The following is a 19,864-nucleotide window of genomic DNA, read 5'->3' on the forward strand; positions in this document are numbered from 1 at the left end:
ATGCCTGTCACATTTTGTTTGGTTTGCAAAATAAAAAAAAAGGTTGATGCAATGTTCTATTGCAGTACATTCAGAATTGGTGGGATTGGTGCTCCTGCAAATGTTGACAGAAGGCACTGTGCCAAATGTAATCACTGTCGGAGCGACTTTCGGTGATCCAAAGCAAGTTTCAGACTGAAGCGACTAAGGGCCTCGGTACACACCAAAAAAAACCTTAGCTCTGGACTAAATTGTGTTTATTTAAGAATTTTCTGCAAGTGGCTTTGTACATGTGCCTCATCAGGCTTGCCTGTGAATTGGGAAAACAAATCACAGGTGTGATATCAAAACACATGTGTTTTCACCAGGAACAATCGAGAAATGTGTCGAGAAACACAAGGTTTAACTTCTTAAAAATGCAGTAAGTATAGAATAATATCCAGAAATGTCAGAATTAGGCCAAACACTCATGTAAGGTCACTATAAAAAGAAAAATCTCAAAAAATACACAATTTCATCCAAGAAATACACTTGTTAAAGAAAAGAAAAGAAAAACCTTGGACAAAAAAAAGCAACACCCTTCACATTACTCCAGCCAGGATAAAAAATGTTTCACTATTTAAATAGAGCTAGTCTTTTACTGTTTGTTCAAATAACCCAATAATACTATGATAACATTGTAAAGGAACTCTGTGGTTCAGTACGTTCCCAGTGAAATTTACTGCTTTGGGTATTGGGAAAAATCCGTTACTTGTCTCCAGAAACATTCTTCATGAAGTTTGCATTTAATAGGTATAAGAAGCCAGGCAGGATTACAGTTCTTGCCAGTTTTTGTAGATTTTACAGCAATGTGGAACAAAACGACCACTGGTTAACCTCGCCGTAATCTTTGATCTTCCTCTACGATACCTCAATGTTCACTTCAAGGAATATCTGCCCACTGATTAGATCATTTACCATAAATGCCTTTTTTGACATGCCCAGCTACAACTTAATGTGTCCGGGAAATGTCTCAAAGGCTCAATTTCCTTTTGAGAATCTGGAGTCATCCGGTGACAAATGGAAAGAGTTGCTTCGTCAGCACCTCTTCATTGTAGGAGAACAGAATTGGAAAAATCACAACATTTACCTCATATGCTCCTTTTTATGGTTACCTTGGAAATCATAGTCGTTAAGTATGTCACTAAAAACAACTAACAGGAGTGTTTACAACTAAGGTTTAAAAGGTATTTGTCCTTGAGTTCTTTATGATACTGGAGAAATTACCTCTTTTAATAAAACATAAAACAAATAAAACCACAAAACCACAATAAATAAAGCAAAATATAGTATAACAAACTCAACATGAGTACATGAAACTACACAAAGAATGAGGTACAAAGCTTAAAATAAGATTGCTGACTGACTGTTTAATAAAAATGAGTTTGTAAAGGTGCAAGGAACATTTTGAAGTGTGCTCTGAGAAATGTCGAGAGCTGGAACACAGATGTTAAAGTCAGTGTTTAACATTTAATGTCCAGATGGAGCTAAATCCCAGAGAAATGTAGTATTGCGCGGTCACAGCTGTTCAAGGGCAGCTTGACTCACACAGATCTCATGTAACTATAGGAGTGAAAATAGTAAACGCTTCGTTGACCACTTGCTTGACCTTTGCCCTGAACCGAGATTGTCTAATCATTGTCAACAACAATAAAGAGAAAGAGAAAGGAATGAATTAGACAGTGTGTTTGTCTGCTCTAACATAAGCTGCAGCTGTTAGCATGTCCGGCTAACCAGTCAATACATAGTGACCAATCAAGAACACATCGTTAACTTAAAAAAAAAAAAAAAAAAAAGCCCCATTTACAACGTTCACATCCACTGCGTAGTGTTTTCCCACCGGTATTTTACTTAACGCGCCAGCAACTCAAGCCAACGTTAACAGAAATAGCGTCACGTTTGCCAAACACATCAGTTAGTCCTCAAGAAAAAAAGCTGTTTCTCTTGTAGCATGAAAAGTGAAACACACTTTTTTCTAAAACACAAGCAGCCAAACAGGTTTATGTTGGAACAAAATGACTGTTCAATCTTACATTTTCCCTTATTATACCCAAAGCACTAACTAGCTCTACACTGCAAAATGAAAATATGTTAATGCTGTGAGTATAACAACTTTTTGCCTGGGACATGTGGCTTTAGCATTTTTTGTCTTTTAGCATGATAGCATGTATACAGCTATCAAGTGCATATTAAAAACCCCTTTTACAAGATTGTCATTTTAAAACGAGCCAGCTTGAAAGCAGGACGCGGTGTTTTCAGCCAATCCATGCAGCTAAATGTTTGGCTTAATTAGCTAGCTAGATAGCCGCCAAGATCCCCGAGCAATAATTGTCATTTCAACCGCCGAAATTTAGAAATACGAAAGCCTTCTTTGTCAGCCTCTACTTCTGTCTGAGATCAAGGACACACATCATTCAAAAAAACATACTTTTTAATGAAGTATTTCGATGGTTAATCTGCTAATTCATCATGTGTGTCGTGCAAGAGCAGAAAGCTTGACAGGTTGGAAACAGAAACTACGGGGAGTCCGGACATAACGTAGCTTTAACTGGCTCAAAATGGTGACGGGCCTTCAGAAACAACGCCACATAGAGTCCCTTCAGGGCTGCGTCAAAGCATATCCTCCTTAAAACCAAAATAATACGAGAGAAAGTGGAGTCTTTCACGGAGCAGAAATGTCTGTCTCCATCAAGTACAATGTGGGCATTAACGGTGTCGTTTCCCAGGCAGACAGTGGCGAGGATGGACCCATTCCTGCGGCCTGGCGCCCAGTCACAACAGCCAGGATACTCACAGAGCCCCGGCCACCATTCATGTAGCAGCACGATCCAAAGATTACCGCACTGGCCTCGGCCGCGCTGCCAACTTCCACACAAATTGCTTACAGCATGTGGAAAGCATGCGCGCGCAAGCGAGCTAAAATAAGTGGCCGTGTGGCAGAGTTTCAACAGGCACTCAACGGCTCCGATGTGCTGTTTGAGTGGCAGTGTATGTTGTGAGGTGTTGCAGGCCGACACACAGCAGAAACAGCTCCGATTAAAGTGTTTTATTAGCAGCTCGACAGTTATTCCACTTATGTTTATTGCGTACCCATTTCTCTTAAAGATTCTGATTTTTTTTTTTTAAACCGTCACCTCAAGCTGTAGCGAAGCAACGGGTCGGCTCAAAGCAGCAATTAAACAATGGAGAGAACAAATGTGAGCAGTTCATAAAGATCTCTTTTGTCCTTCCAAGTCGCATCTTAAATTAGATATTTGGTTGTAATTCGGGGATTCATCTCAATTACCATCTCCCTGGTAGAAGTTAAGTGTTGCACTTAAGTTTAAGCTCTTCACACCGACTCCCACGTCTGTGACCTTTTCCTGAGGCTGATCGGTGTTCTTGTGTAATTACACGTTGCGGACCCCTGCGCCGCGGCAATAAAACCATAAGCTTTCATTAAAAGGGCAGCCGTGGCTTCTTTCAGGACTTTCAGCATCGACTTGACTCACGCCATCCCTTCCACTAACACGATCGACAACGATTCCTTTCAGAGCATTACGGGTCATGTTTTCTTTGCCAACAGTTAATTCTGTTTACCGGCAAAGATGTCAAATATAATGGAGAAAGACCAGTCCAACATTTATTATTTATTCAGCTCAGGAGACAGATTTGCATATCATCACCTGACTTCAAGATGTTGCTCATCATCAACCATGAGGGGCATTATAATCACAATTCAATACATTAATACAAGATTGCCGGTTTAACTAGTTATTCTATGTTGCCGCAACTAGGATTAAGGTTGGTCAATTTGAAATATCTTGTTGGTATCACTTAAAAACTTGATGATTAAACTGAAAGTATTTTGTCAGCTTAACCTTTGTCACCTCAACTATTTATTCCAAGTTTAGGGAACTAAAGTTTCTGAACTTGCCTAACTCAACATTTTATGGCAGCCAGGTTACAAATAACTTGAAGTTAAACACGTTTGATCATTTTTTACAGTGATATGCACCCAGTTTTAGAGACGGGACCTTGAGCCAGAACTTCCAAGAAGCATTGCAGACAAACTCCAAGATGAAAGTGTTAACTAACCACAACCACATCCTCATTGTGGTGGAGGTGTTTATGTTCCTCGGAAACCCTGCAAGCAAGAAAACACAAAGCAAGGATTCAAAACAAAACAATCTCAAGGTCCATTTAATAGCTGTACCAGAGCTTTCAATCATATCCCGTATTCTTCATCAGCAGATGTAGTCCATCCCTCCTTTTAACCGTCACCTGGACTGCATCACGCAAACCACACACCTGTTCCCGCTTTCCTCATCAGTCCTGCAGGTATTTGTTCAGCCCCTTTCCACTTCCTCCTTGCCAGTTAGTCGAAGTTGCGATGTGCCTCGTAGCTTCGCTTTTGAGCCTCGAGCCAACAAACTAAATGGGCCCCCTTTGTGTTTCCTGTTGCACTTCTTGTTAATGCAGTAGCTGTTACCCTTGCAACAGAATGTCAATGAAAATATCGATATTTATACCGTAGACTTTAGCAGTAAATCCTTGAACCTATCTCCGACAAAACAATCTTGCAATAAGATTTGTTTAGTAGCTGTTCTGTGTGTTTTGAAAGCTCCAGAACAGCTACTAAAGGGCTCTATAATAGAACTATTGGTGTTTTTTACAGTAAACTGTGCACAGAATAACCACAGCAGCCAGCTCCAGAAGCCAGGCTTACAGTTGGCTGTACACAGCCCATCAAAGCTAAATGGTGACACTGCTTCGTGAGGTCACCACCTGAAGTGAGAAGGACAAAACCCCGTCGGAGTAGATCAGGTTCAAGCATCAACTGAATGTGGAAAATAACCTCTCTGATGAAAAAGAAACATGAAGCACCAGCTGAATTTCATTTTCTCACAAAGTCTTCCCTCGCCAGGTGAACTGTTCTCCCCCATGGAGTCTTTGGGTAATGATGGGGAATTTGGAGTGTGCTCCGGGGGACAGTCTTATTGATCTGGAGCATTGTTATTGGACTTTTTGAGCTGGAAATGAATTTTTCTATCCAACAACGGCCTGTGTTGCAGACATGTGGGACATTGCACTGCTGAAAGAGACGCGGTGAAAACCAAACCGCTGAGGCAAATGTTGTTTTTACATTATTGTTATGTAACCTTTATTTAGCCATAATCCCATTGAGATTTTGAAATCCATTTACAAGGGGGTCCTGTCCAAGATGGCGGCGTAAAAGTTTCACACAGGCACCACATAAAAACACAAATAAACTTAAAAAGCAAGACAACAAAAAGTTAAAAACAACAAAACCACGTTAGAAAATTGAACATAAAATAGATAAAAGGACTTAAATCAAAAGCAGCAAATTACATCAACCGACGAATTAGTCGTGTAGCACAAGTCTCAATTCACAGAGATTCCTCTGAACAACGTCAAAAGCAGATTAGTTAATCAATTGCACTCGCTAAAGATTGAGGCAGAAGCATACGTGACGGTGTCGTCTGCATACATGTTGACCTGTTGGAGCCAACGTACAAAAGTTTGGCTTCCGAACACTTTGACTGTGCGAAGATTTCTTTTCCATTTTTAATGTGACGCTCTTTAATGTGAAGTTGGTTAAGAGGATGGTGGGCATATTTTTTTATTTGGGCAGAGCCAGGATAGCCGTTTTGCCCCAAAACTCATTTTTGGGTCTTCTCAGGTAGCCCACACACTCTCATTGCACCTCCGTCTGTGTAACGCTACATGTTCAGATGGCTTTAAAATCAAATTTTTAAGATCCAATCTTTTAGAGCATACTGTTATCTGTAAGTGAATGTCCATTTGCTGGACTCAGGCATCATCAACCTATCTGCAGTGGTTGCTGTGGTGACAGCCCGATGTGCGCACAGTATGCTAATAAATAAGACCCAAACAGAGAGCTGCAGACTAGATGAGGAATACAGATGTATCCTCCTGCACCGGAGGCCATAGCTTGATTCTTCCGTCCCATCAGGCAGGAATCGGCGAAGTCGGAGGACGTCGATATATATGCAGACACGTTTCATGGTGCAGTTTACAGCCGTCCAACTCAATAAAAACAATCTGGCTTGGATTTGATCTGCTGATTTGAACATATACTGTATAGCTTTTGGGGGCTTTACACACATTCCCTCCATGCAATGTGGTGTATGAGTCATTTTTGTTTCTGTCCAAGTGATTCTATGGTTAGTATCAACTCTCCCAACACGCTGCCAGACTGATCCGCTGCGATGAGATGAACCATCACTCGGTTAAACCTGTTCTTATTCCATTCTTCTCTTCGCAGCGGTACGTGTTGCAGATTCTGACTCATTCATTTTTCATCTTATACGTCGCGGAAAAAAAATACCCATCTGCCCAGCGCTTTGGATTAATCTAATTGTTTGCAAAGACGGTTGCGCGTTGTTCCAAAAACACTCATATCCAGCCTACAGTATCGTTCATACCAATGAGTGTGTGTGTGTGTGTGTGTGTGTGTGTGTGCGTCCAATGTGGTTAATTTCATTCTGAATCACTGCTCTGTTTCTTGAGTTTGTCATCTTACACGTCATACCCTACGGGGCTTTTGTTTGTTTTTCTGCACAAAATGTAGTGTAGTCATCGGCGATGCGAATGCCAAACATCTTGAAAGCAATAATCCAAGCTTTGCAATTGTTTAAAAGATGAGAAACACTACCATGTGGTTTCCTGTATTTTTTTTTTTTACCCATTTTCTCCCAATTTGGAAAAAGCACTGCGGCCTTTGTTATTGCTATCTCCCACTCAGCACAGGGCATGGCGGATAATACAACTTTGGTGTCTTCACAACTTTATTAAGTTGGGTATACATCTCATAGTTTCTCTTTTATGCTTCTCTTTGTTTCTGTTTCTCATGTCCTTGCACACCCGGAGAGCAATCTAGAGAGGGAATCCCGGAGCTGTTTTACAATGAATGGCCTTCAAATACCCACATGCAGTGCACACAGTTATTTTCTTACTAAGATATCTTTTATCTGGTCCCAAATTATTCGCAATGTGTTGGTTCAATTATTGTAAATTCAGTCAATATAAATGTACCGTTTAAAGTACAAACTCAACAGAGGATTAAAAGCGTGACTCAGCGTTGGGTACTAATGCAGGAACCACCCTTGAGTCCCTTCAGGGGTTATTGTGATGATCTACACTGATGGTGTATATTCCTGAACAAATTTGCAATTCATGATATTACCACAAACCAATTGACACACAGTGAACCCGGTGCCCTCAGAGCCGCCGAGGGTCGGCAGCCCTGGGGGCGGTTGCCCACTTTGTCTGGTCGGTTAATGCAGCCTTTGACAGCGCCTGAAACAATTGCGTTGATTCAAAGGTTTGATTTTTCCATTAACCTCCTATAACCTCCCAGGGCAGAGGGCGTCGCGTTGTCACTGGGATCAATCACTGCGACGGTTAACCAGACTCTTACCCGGTCAAACCCAGAGAGTTTTGTTTGGCAAAACGACGCTCATGAACGACACTTTAAACCTGACGTTGTCCTTGCAGCAGCTAGAGCAGAATTAAATTATTACCTTGAACGCACCTCCAACGCAGAGACGCAGTCCTCTGTGATGTGGGCCTAATACCCAATTTATCACGTTATCATGACGTCACAACATGATTTGTACAATTGTGGGTATTTATTTTATGTTTTTTAATGATTTGGGCGTCATCCAGACGTCTTACCTTACAAGACGAGAGGTAATTGTCAAATAATCTATTTCCTATTCCTTTATGTATCATCTTTAATTGTTCTTCTGCTTGTGAAGTCATGGGTTTCCCGGAGGAGACGCACCTCTATGGCGTCCTCGGTTCTGTGAACTTAAATATCTGGAATTAATGGAAATGTTTCTAAATCAAAGAGGATGTGCAACTGAAACGTGTTTACTTTGTTGATGTGTCCCAGTTATTAGTCTTTGCCTTTTTTAATATTCAGTCAAGAGCCGATTATTTTCCATTAGGTTTTGTTTATTTGTTTGTTAATGTTGCCTGATTTTAATATATATTAAGATAGATCTAACGCTGGTCCCTTTTCAGGACTTCCTGGTGGCGACACTGGAGACGCTTTCAGGTGGTGTGGCTCCTGGATGTGCAGTGGAGTGGTGTGTGGTCACCTTATGTTGGTTGAGTTAAGGGTAGGGTTAGTGGTTCATTTTGGTTTTACTGATTTTTAGTGATGCCTCGTCTGTTTTAGAACCATCAGATCATGGTTTTATTCATTTTAATGACGTAAAACTCATTGTAACAGCGCTTGAACTGCTTATTTTGACTCCTGTTTATTCAAAACTTAATACAGCTGTATTCATTGTTACGCTTTACCGCGACATCGCAGTCTACATACACTATGCATCACAGCAGATATCCATCAGCCAAAGTGTTTTGTTCAGAATCTTTAAAGATTGCAAAGAGTTTCGTTAAAATAAAAGTTTTGTCTGTGAAATGAAAGCGTAGCGGTCGAGATGTTACAGTTGAACTCAACGTGGCATCAGTACCTTGAAGATAAGTCTTCGCCTGTAATTTCACAAATAATTTCAGCGCAACTGTACAAAAGCATCTCTACTAATGGGCTTTTAGTGTCTTTCACTTTAGAGGAAACCTGGCGGTATAGAAGCCAGGTGAGAGATCTCAGAGGACGCAGCCAACCCAAACTAATACAGAACAACTAGAACCAGAAGGTTCTACACCAGCAGCAGCATGAGTAGCATCGGTCATTGTGATTACCTGTCTGCAACCCAATGTAGTGAGGTGAACTTTCACCATCAGGTCATTGTCTAAAATTTCAGACATGCACACTTCACCATTGACTTAATTTTTTAAAAAAAACAACTCGCCTTAGTGACTTTTGCAAAAGTTAGACTCTCGCCAATCCCGCTGGGGCGCATAAAACCGCAATCAGCAAATTTGGCTCCTGAGCCTTGCTCGGCAACGGTTTTCATCAGAACTGCATCATAAGAGTTGCGTGGTGCAGAATTAACTGGCTGCTGTGTATGTTTACTTTTTTCCCCCCCAAAAAAAAAAAAATGTTCCCTGTGCTGCGAATGAAGCGGTGCATTATTTATGCTTCCCGAGTTCGAATAGCACAAAGTCCCCGAAGTCATTATCTACTGAATGAGACACGTGGCGAATGACGCCAGCCCCCGACTGCATGTGAAAAGGGTTATATATCGTTCAGTGATCATTGTTCTCCCGATGTTACAGGCTGTGGGTTTGAGGTGGAAAGAGGTCACATATCAGCCTCCCCCCCGTTAATGGTTTTACTCCCTTTGGAGTACTCGTTCTGCACATGAGCCTTTTATTCTTGGAAACAAATTTGCCTATTTGTGTTCCTATATATCTGAGTTACATTTCCATTAAGAGTGCCAGCGCACACATTCTTCAGTAGAATAACAAGAATACACTCTTCTTTTTTTTTAGCAGGGATTTTATACCAATTTAACTTTAAAGGTTCCTTCAGTAAAAAGTCTCCAGCAAAGGTCCCTTCAGTCATTTGTTGTGGCTTTTATTGCCGTAATTGTGTAAAATTGTTGAAGTCACAGTTGGACAGGAGTACAAGCCGAATTATGTCTCTGATCGCTCAGAGGAAGACGAGTGACGCAGGACTTCTTTCACTGCAGCCAAGCGTCGAAATCACTTAATAGAGAGGTCTGCGAGGGGTTTCGCTCCTCGGTGGCTGATGGCTCTTCTCTGTTAATTGAATAGATTTGTCTTTGTAAAATGCAGTTGTCCCACTGAATTGACTGCGCACTCCGCTGAGGACCACCGCAGCTATTTAACATGCATCCGGTTCTCATTCAGTTTGCTAACCCGTTCATTTCGGTGTGATGTATTTTCTCTGTTGCATCATCAAGAAAAACAAAAGCCAGTGTCACCCGCAGATACAAACTGCAGCTCTGCTGAAGTCGGGATGTAATGAAAATGCAAATTTAATTCATAATTTTGCAAAAAAAAAAATAATGCAGCTGGAGAAGCTTTGTGCCTCACTCCGAATATGAGTGGCATAACATTAAATACAGTTAAAGGAAAAACACTTTTTTCTCAATTATGAACTTTTTTTAGGCTCGTAAGATTTAATGGTAACAAGGTAGTTTATTGCAATCTTGTCAAAATGACGTCAAAGCAATTCCTGTCTGCTCTTTAAAGAAATATAAAATATTCAAGGAAATATTCACAGCCGAGTTTCATGCATTTTGTGTTATAATTAATATTTAACTTGCCAATGGAGGCCTATATGGCAAGCTTGTGTTAAAAGAATAGTTTGATGTGTTGGGAAATATACTGACTGTACAGACATTTCTTCTGTGTTGTAAGTGTTTTATGAAGTGTAAGGGGTTGATTCAGCTGATCCTGTATCTCTGTGCATTGTGCCTCCTAAACAAACATTAAATAAATTAATACAAAAATGAGGCTGGCATCAGTCTTTTCATCAAATTCTCCACCAGAGCGCGAACAGGCATACTTCCTGTAATGTCAAAACGTTTGCTTTTAATGCTAAGCTAGCTGTTAAGAATGCTCTAAAGAGCATATAAATGAAGTCCAGCGACTGTGTGTCATTGCAGTTTAATGTGGGGCTGAATCATATTTGGCTTCTGAGGATTTGCCAATACATGTTACATGGTTCTTGGAAAGAAAGGGCCACAAACAGAAACCTTAATGCGTTTAAATTCTCATATTTCTCCCCATAAATAATGACCCACTGTCCTACATCCAGCTCTGTCTCTGGCGTGAGGACGGGTTCACTGCTGTTTCTCAGAGATCAATCAAACCACACACACACACACACACACACACACACGCAGACACGGTGCCAGTTCAGATGCGTGCTCCGCTGTCTATTAGTCAGAACTGTCTCTATTTTATACAGTGAGTCAAAGGATGTGAGCTAGCCTGAAGAGCAACAGCTGGGGCCGTGGGGAAGAAGACCGTGATCCGAAACAGACGAGGACTTGGAAACTTTCAGGCGCTCAACAGCACTCGTAGATTAGTCTTTTTATAGGGTTTCAAATAAAAATCCAGATATCTGACATTAAGAAAAATGTCTATAAATAGCAATATAAAACAAACTTTTATACATGTTTTGATTAATAAGATGCCTCGGATGTTACACCTTGAGGAAGGTTTTGGACAAAGTTGATCCAGACGTTGGAACGTCAAAAATATGAAACAGATTTGAAATAAAATGTTCAGATACATTCTGAACATTTAGTATTTTTTTGTCTCGCACCAATAAAACTTTGTGGTTCGGTGGTGGATGTCTTAAGTTTACATTAGTTTAGGAAAGAAACTGGTTCAGAGGCTTAAACTGACAATTTCTCACATCAGGATTCTATAACATTTAGGGAAACATCTGCTGTGTCTCAACAAATGTGACAAATCAGAACATGAATACAATTAAGTTGAACAATTCTTTAAAAAAAAAAACTAAAACAATTGCTATTGGCATCATATGAAGCAAGAAGAAGTGTCTGCACATCTGTCTGATCACAAATCATGTTGACTAATTATGCTGCATTCAAATCAAAGTGTAACAAAACCCAGAGGTCTGACATAAAGAGATGAAACCAGGCCCCACTTCAATATGACAAACCAGGCCCACTTCAATATGACAAACCAGGCCCCACTTCAATATGACAAACCAGGCCCCACTTCAATATGACAAACCAGGCCCCACTTCAATATGACAAACCAGGCCCCACTTCAATATGACAAACCAGGCCCCACTTCAATATGACAAACCAGGCCCCACTTCAATATGACAAACCAGGCACACATCAATATGACAAACCAGGCCCACTTCAATATGACAAACCAGGCCCCACTTCAACATGACAAACCAGGCCCCACTTCAATATGACAAACCAGGCCCGACTTCAATATGACAAACCAGGCCCACTTCAATATAAACCAGACCCACTTCAATATGACAAACCAGGCCCCACTTCAATATGACAAACCAGGCCCCACTTCAATATGACAAACCAGGCCCCACTTCAATATGACAAACCAGGCCCCACTTCAATATGACAAACCAGGCACACATCAATATGACAAACCAGGCCCACTTCAATATGACAAACCAGGCCCCACTTCAATATGACAAACCAGGCCCCACTTCAATATGACAAACCAGGCCCGACTTCAATATGACAAACCAGGCCCACTTCAATATAAACCAGACCCACTTCAATATGACAAACCAGGCCCCACTTCAATATGACAAACCAGGCCCACTTCAATATGACAAACCAGGCCCACTTCAATATGACAAACCAGGCCCACTTCAATATGACAAACCAGACCCACTTCAATATGACAAACCAGGCCCCACTTCAATATGACAATCCAGGTCCACTTCAATATGACAAACCAGGCCCCACTTCAATATGACAAACCAGGCCCGACTTCAATATGACAAACCAGGCCCACTTCAATATAAACCAGACCCACTTCAATATGACAAACCAGGCCCCACTTCAATATGACAAACCAGGCCCACTTCAATATGACAAACCAGGCCCACTTCAATATGACAAACCAGGCCCACTTCAATATGACAAACCAGACCCACTTCAATATGACAAACCAGGCCCCACTTCAATATGACAATCCAGGTCCACTTCAATATGACAAACCAGGCCCACTTCAATATGACAAACCAGGCCCACTTCAATATGACAAACCAGGCCCACTTCAATATGACAAACCAGACCCACTTCAATATGACAAACCAGGCCCCACTTCAATATGACAATCCAGGCCCCACTTCAATATGACAAACCAGGCACACATCAATATGACAAACCAGGCCCACTTCAATATGACAAACCAGGCCCCACTTCAATATGACAAACCAGGCCCCACTTCAATATGACAAACCAGGCCCGACTTCAATATGACAAACCAGGCCCACTTCAATATAAACCAGACCCACTTCAATATGACAAACCAGGCCCCACTTCAATATGACAAACCAGGCCCACTTCAATATGACAATCCAGGCCCACTTCAATATGACAAACCAGACCCACTTCAATATGACAAACCAGGCCCACTTCAATATGACAAACCAGGCCCACTTCAATATGACAAACCAGACCCACTTCAATATGACAAACCAGGCCCCACTTCAATATGACAATCCAGGTCCACTTCAATATGACAAACCAGGCCCACTTCAATATGACAAACCAGGCCCCACTTCAATATGACAAACCAGGCCCCGCTTCAATATGACAAACCAGGCCCACTTCAATATGACAGAATCTGCAACGCAGCGTCGACAAATATGACGATACAGTAGCTTGGAAAATAGCAATATGGCAACTGAATTTGATGGATTTCGTGTTTTTTCAGCAATGCAGAATATTTAAGAAAATGTCAATATTTCACCACAGCGCAGTCAGCTTTACAGCTTTAAAAAAAACATGTGTAACTGTGCTTTTTACTCTTTAATGAACGGCAAAACCAAATATACAAACCGAGAAACATCTCGTTTTAAATCCGGCATGTCTCACGGGGAACAGTAATTCATGTTCTAACATCCCCAGTGTGGAAGTTGCTTCCCTGGAGAAGAGATCAAGAGTGGATCCACGTTAGCACACCAGGACAGAGGTTGACCTGAGGCTCACACACAGTAGAACCACAGCGGTGGGGGGGGGGCACACATATATATATTACAAAATGTTCCCAAGTAAAACTGAACTACCAACCACTCCTAACTGTCTTTTGTAATGACATTGAGTGTGCAGACGAATGGATCTGTTCTTGGGCCATTATCTCAGGCTGAGCAGTAATAACTTCATTAGCTGGGTTGCTGGAGCAGGAGAAGATCGACACACGAGGACGGCAGAGGGAGAGAAGAGTAAATGTGGACGCAATCAGTTTGGCAGAAGTAAACTTAACTCAAACAGTGAAACGATATTAGAATCGCAAGAATCAAAAACTGGAAATACTTTTAAAAAATGTGTGTGCAAACTCTAACAGAGCTCACTATATATATATATATATATATATATACACTAAGATATAACTACTACTGCCTTTCCTCTGATTCCCATAAACCACACGGTATAAAATCATACAAAAATATTCAGCAATAGTTCATGAACCAGTGTGTCCTTTGTGACAATTATTATTTATTCATGTTATGCATCATTATAAAGCTCTTTGTGTGCATTCAGAATTTTCATATTTGCATATATTTGCCCATTGCAGCGTCAGAGGTCATAGGTCAAATTGGGTCTGGCTTCAGTGTCATGAAAGTTTGAACGGGCAGATATATTAAAGCCTGCAAGCTTCACAATGACATATGGCGTCGGTTATCCTCTTTTTTTACACTGGCTTTATGTGGGGAAATGCGGCAAAAAAATATGGAGAAATTGCAACAATGGAGGGATGAAAAAGAGAGTGATAGAACATGGAAAGCTACCGTTGCTGCAATGCTGTCCTGCATTTTCCAACACAAGCATAGACCTCCAAATTGGCACAACCAACCTCACTGGCTCATGGAATAAATACAAATATGACAATAATACATAAGGAAGTATAGGGAATCTGAAATACTCACAGAAGTCAGTGGGTTCGTCACCTGGGGACCATGCTGTAGTTGTTGAGATATTTCAGTCTGGACCACAGTGGTGGAGTGACCGCCCGACATCGACTGTGTACATAAGAACAACAAGTGAACAGAAGTGATAACTGCAGCGACCTGTCAATCACTGTGTAGCCCCGCCCCTAAATCATCCCCTGCTTTATGGTCTGCTTGACTCTAAATGGAGCATAATGTACTAAATGAACATCATGCTGTATTGAAGAAGACTTGAAACTAGAGATTGAGACATAAACTCATGTTTACAATGTTTACTGAGGGAATAAATCAAGAGAGAAGTAGAGTCATTTTAGACTAGACTTCTATACAACCAGAGGAGTCTTAAATAAGAGTTTAAGGCTCTTCAGCATCGGCGTCACTTTTCAGGACCGGAGCGTTCCCCCTGTGCTAGACTCGCCATCCCAAAAGCTGAGGAGCAAACCACGGTTAAAACGGCAATTTTCTTGCAGAGCACGTTTCCACTTGAAAAGACTGTAGGTGCTCCTGCAGCCCACTTCATTGTGGACATTGTTTAAACTGCTGCCTGTCTGAGATGTCCACCCACACCTGACTGCATAGTGCTAAAAAAAAAAAAAAGACCTTGAGAGATCCAAAACAACGATCCAACACATCTGCACATATGGCTCATAATGCAGATGATTTGTTCTGCATACTACAGATTATGTAAGCCTTGTCTGAACACTAAAGGATTGGACAACATGTACTACAGCTGCAAGGAGGGAGAACCTCACACTCACCGGCGCAGAGAGACACTTTTATATACACCAAAAAAAAAAAAAAAAAAAAAAACGACAGGAGAGTCGACTCTGCAAGATACAAAGGACATTTGGTTTTACAGATACATAGTTTGAGGCTCTGCAGACAAGACCATACATCTTCAGCATTGGCCGTCTTCCTGCGGTACTATATCTAAATCCTCCCTGGCCCACAAGCTGTCTGGGAGCACAATGGATTCGCTGACTCGGAGAAACAACTGATAATGAAAAAGGATAAGAATGAATATTGGAATTTTCTCTTTGTGATACATTTTACAGTCTTGAGTTGCTGAACAAACAGAACCTTTCAGAAGTCAACGTGATTTATGATGTCACTGCCCACCATGCAGTCACTATGGGTACGTTGGGTCATCTTTTTTTTTTTTTGGGGGGGGGGGGGGGGGGGGTGGGGGGGGGGGGGGTGGGGGGGGGGGGGGGGGGGGCTTGGAGCAGAGTGCCAGAGGGTTTTTGGGAGAGCGTTGCAAAGTATGGTGTCTGGATATATATATACATATATATATATATATATATATATATATATATATATATATATATACGTATATATATATATATATGTATATATATATATATATGTATATATATGTATATATGTATATATATATATATATATATATATATATACATATATATATATATATATATATATATGTATATATATATATATATGTTATTTGAACTGTGACATAAGAGCCCAAAAAACATTTTCATAGTTGGTTTTTGATAGTGGGTGAAACTGAGTGTTGCAGAATTTTTCAGAAGACATTTCACAAAATGGGTCCTGCAAGAAACAGTCATTTTTTTTTTTTCATTTAGCATCACAAGGATCGAAACAGCAGCAACAAAAAAACAAATCTCCGGGCAGACAATATGGCCGACATCTTCACGGGGGAAACATTGTCCATCAACTTTGACTGTGTTTGAGCATCATGCTGTAAACACAGAGTCCACCTCCTCCCGTCTCACAGGAGTCCTGCTGTCCGCCCGTCAAGTGCAGCTCAATCCCGGACCAGGATGGATCCAGGTCTTAGTGAAGATGTGGGCTCAACAGTCACCGACCTGCCGCTGCTTTCATCCATCATATATAGCCAGGAGCATGCTGGGTAGTGGAGTAGCCTCAGGTCCTAGCTGGGTTAGCTTAGCTTCCATCTCTCCATCTCCTGACTTACAGATTTGTTTTTCATCACAGTGGCAGCAATGGGCTTCCATACGGCGGATCATCACCTGCCAGCACAGCTGTCCCTCATTCCCTGTCACCAGGCACTTACGTACACCTGCGCTTTGCCAGGTTCTTTAAACTGGCATTACACCGTTGTGTTTCATCCATCTCCTCCCTTTCTGCCTGCTTGTTTGCAGGTTTTTGATCTCTCTGCCTGTTTTATCCTTGCGTCTGCTCCCATTTGGGCCCGTTTACCTTTGACCGACAGCCAACTTCCTAAGTTCTGTGCACACAAACCCGAGTGAACCCCACTTCTATTTCCGCCTGCTCTGCCTCTCTGTTCTGCTTTTTTTTTGACGCACAAACACCTACTGCAACTGACGACAAGTGGATCCTTTTAATGAGCGCGCTCTGAAAAAAAACCGCACACGAACAAGGTTTCCAAAGAACGTATTAGAGTTCGGTGCAGAAGTCGGCCTCAGTTTGGTCCCAGAAAAAGTCAAATAAACTCTCTGTTTGTTTTTTTTTAGGATCACAGGAAGCGTTCTCTGAGGCTGAATCGCTTTTGAGTCGAGCTCAGTTTGGGGGAGCAGAGGTTTGACAAACTGGGATCCGATCCCAGCTCGGTCAATTTAGCTCAACGTTGGAGGCACTTTATCGCAAATTAAAGTTGTAAAATGTCGCTACGTATTGTACAGAATTTCATCCGATATCCAAACTGAGGGAATATTCCAGCAGCAGCAGCAGCGGCGGCTTGTTTTACGGTTTATCTGTAAAGCAAAAAGAGGGAGGTACAACCAACCACTTCAATGTACATGTCCCTGCGTGAGTGGGTGGAGTTCTCCTCTTCAAAATGATTCAATGTAAACGCGCCACAAAAGAGTGACACACCCTGAAACCACCATGACTCCATTTCCCTTATATATTTGTGTCTCCTGACAGCACAATCTCTCTCTCTCTCTCTCTCTCTCTCTCTCTCTCTCTCTCTCTCTCTTTTATTTTATTTAATTTTTTCAGTGGAGTCTGCAGGTTTCTAATAAGAGTTGCACACAATGCTGATGCACCTTATTACTGTTGGAGTAGAGAAGTAAAAATGTGTAATTAAAAGTCCTCAGAGAGGCGTGCGCTACGATGACAAACGGCGTCAAAGTTTCAATTATTGTTATTCTTGAGAAGAGCTTCTGCAGTGAAGCATTTCTCCACATCATAAATCAGACTGATGCTCATTGCAGACCCATGGTTTATGTAACACTTATGTAACATAGCACTCTGTCTTTTTGTATTTTATTTGATCAGAAGCAAACCAATGAATTTGTCTTGGTGTTTTATGAATTATTCGGAGTTTTACCACTTAGAACTCCACAGTTTTGATTCGTGTCAGGTCACGACCTGGACTGATCACTCATGCAGTGGAAAAATGAGAGCAGGGATCCTCGGAGGAAGGCGATGGTGTAACGTCTTGCCGTTTTCCACTGGAAAGAGTATATGCGCGTTGCACGCTGAGTGGAATTGTGGTTTTTTATTCAATTAGATCACTCTTGAACATGTTAGGTCTCGAGATATAAGATCGCATTTATTCCTCCCCTGGGGCTCTGCGTTTTTTTCGTGACTGTAGCGGCTTAAGCGTACTGGAAAAAAAAAAAGCATTGAATGGCATTTCTTGAATCAACAAATTAAAAATGCGTCTTCTGCCTTTTTTTTTTTTTTTTTTTTTTTTTTTTTAAACACTTTGTTGGGACTCTGTTTCAATACTGGAACATATTTCATCTTTGTTTCTTTTTATTTATTTGTTTTCCCCCGGGAAGGTAAAACTATAATCAGTGCATCAAAGGGGGAATCTGGTACAAAGTATAGGTCTAAACTTGAAACAAAAGCTTTTTTTTTGGACTCTCATTACTCAACAGGTGACCATCGCGTGTACTTCTCCTTCCTTTCAACTAAACTAGGACTTGTAATTTGAAGCCAGCGGGCGCCTGAAGAACAGGTGGTCACTGTGTTTAAAGGAAGCTCAGTGAGCGTGTTATTACGTCTCCCGAAGTCAGCTTGTGTGCTGCCGGCTACCCGGACCAGACATACACTTTACAACAGGATTTACGCTCCGTTATTTATATATAATATATATATATATATTATATATATATATATATATATATTATATATATATATATATATAATATATATATATCGTTACATAAAACACAAAAGATCGATTGCAGATTTACAAACAAAAAAAAGGAATTAAAACCTTTTTAAATCCAATTCAAACTGCATTTCTTTGATGTGTTTCAACGGTTGGGAGGGATAACGCGGAGAGGAAAGACGTATTCAGATACTTTACTTGAGTAAATAATGGTTAATAACACTCAAAGTGTAGTTAAAGTATCGCAAGTAAACATGCTCAGCAGCAGCAGGTTGAGGTGGAACGAATTTGAACTGCGTTCCATAAAGTTGTGCAGTTTAATCTACAACAGTGCATCATATTTTGTAAAGTCATGATCTGTGAAGAGACTAGTATGAGGAGGACAGTGTAAACAATAATATAATGTAATAAAGTATAGTGGCGTTAAAGTAACTAATAGTTAAATGATTCTTAACTTATTTAACTTTATATTACTTCATTATGGATGTAGTATCAGGAACAGGGGGAGAAAATCCTGCACATTGTAATGTAATATATATATTAATACTACTATTTTTTAATGTCATTTATCTTCTTTAATGCTAGCTTAATTAAAATACAACACATAAACAACCAGCTCCTTAGTTTTGAAAGGTGTCTCAAATATGTTGTCTTTCTGCCACATGTCGTCAGGTAGGCTGTTCTAAAATACGTTTTTTTTTATTTTATTAAAAACCCTTTGAAATGACCGAGCCGTTGCGCTGGATTGCGTTTCAAGACGCATTCACGTGGCCACGTGTGTGTTTGTTTCTCAACCGGCTGTTCTCATAAGCTCCTCTGACCATCTAGCTGCGTCACATCGCGACGCTTTACGTGAACGACACACAGGTCTCAGTTATGTGAGGCTTCTAACGGCTCTGCTGAATGCAGCTCTTTTTTTTTTTCTTTTTTTTTAAAGTGGCGGAGAGAGAGGCTGTAACTTGAGAGCAGCAGAGAGGTATTATTAGCCAAAAAAAAAAAAAAAAAAAAAAAGAAGCGAAGCGCTCTAAAGACAGCCAGACATCCAGATGTTGCGTTCGAGGCACCGGGCGAAGTCGGGAGTATAAGCTACAAAAACTGTTCATACGTTCATACATTTCACCGGCAGTGATGGAAGCTTGGCAGGCTCGGTTAAC

At 41.0% G+C, this 19,864-nt stretch overlaps 1 protein-coding gene across 1 annotated transcript in view; it reads left to right on the plus strand.

Moving 5' to 3' along the window:
* Positions 1-15,737: 15,737 nt before the first annotated feature.
* bbox1 (butyrobetaine (gamma), 2-oxoglutarate dioxygenase (gamma-butyrobetaine hydroxylase) 1) overlaps positions 15,738-19,864 on the plus strand; it is a 21,040-nt gene continuing 16,913 nt past the window's right edge. Inside the window, exon 1 of the mRNA XM_068724272.1 lies at positions 15,738-15,752. Within this exon, the coding sequence (XP_068580373.1) occupies positions 15,738-15,752 (15 nt within the window). The remainder of the gene's footprint in view (positions 15,753-19,864) is intronic.

Source organism: Cebidichthys violaceus, unplaced genomic scaffold, assembly GCF_023349555.1.
Source record: "Cebidichthys violaceus isolate CVI_PGR_0920_01 unplaced genomic scaffold, fCebVio1.0.p SCAF_30, whole genome shotgun sequence".
Taxonomy (NCBI): Eukaryota; Metazoa; Chordata; class Actinopteri; order Perciformes; family Stichaeidae; genus Cebidichthys; species Cebidichthys violaceus.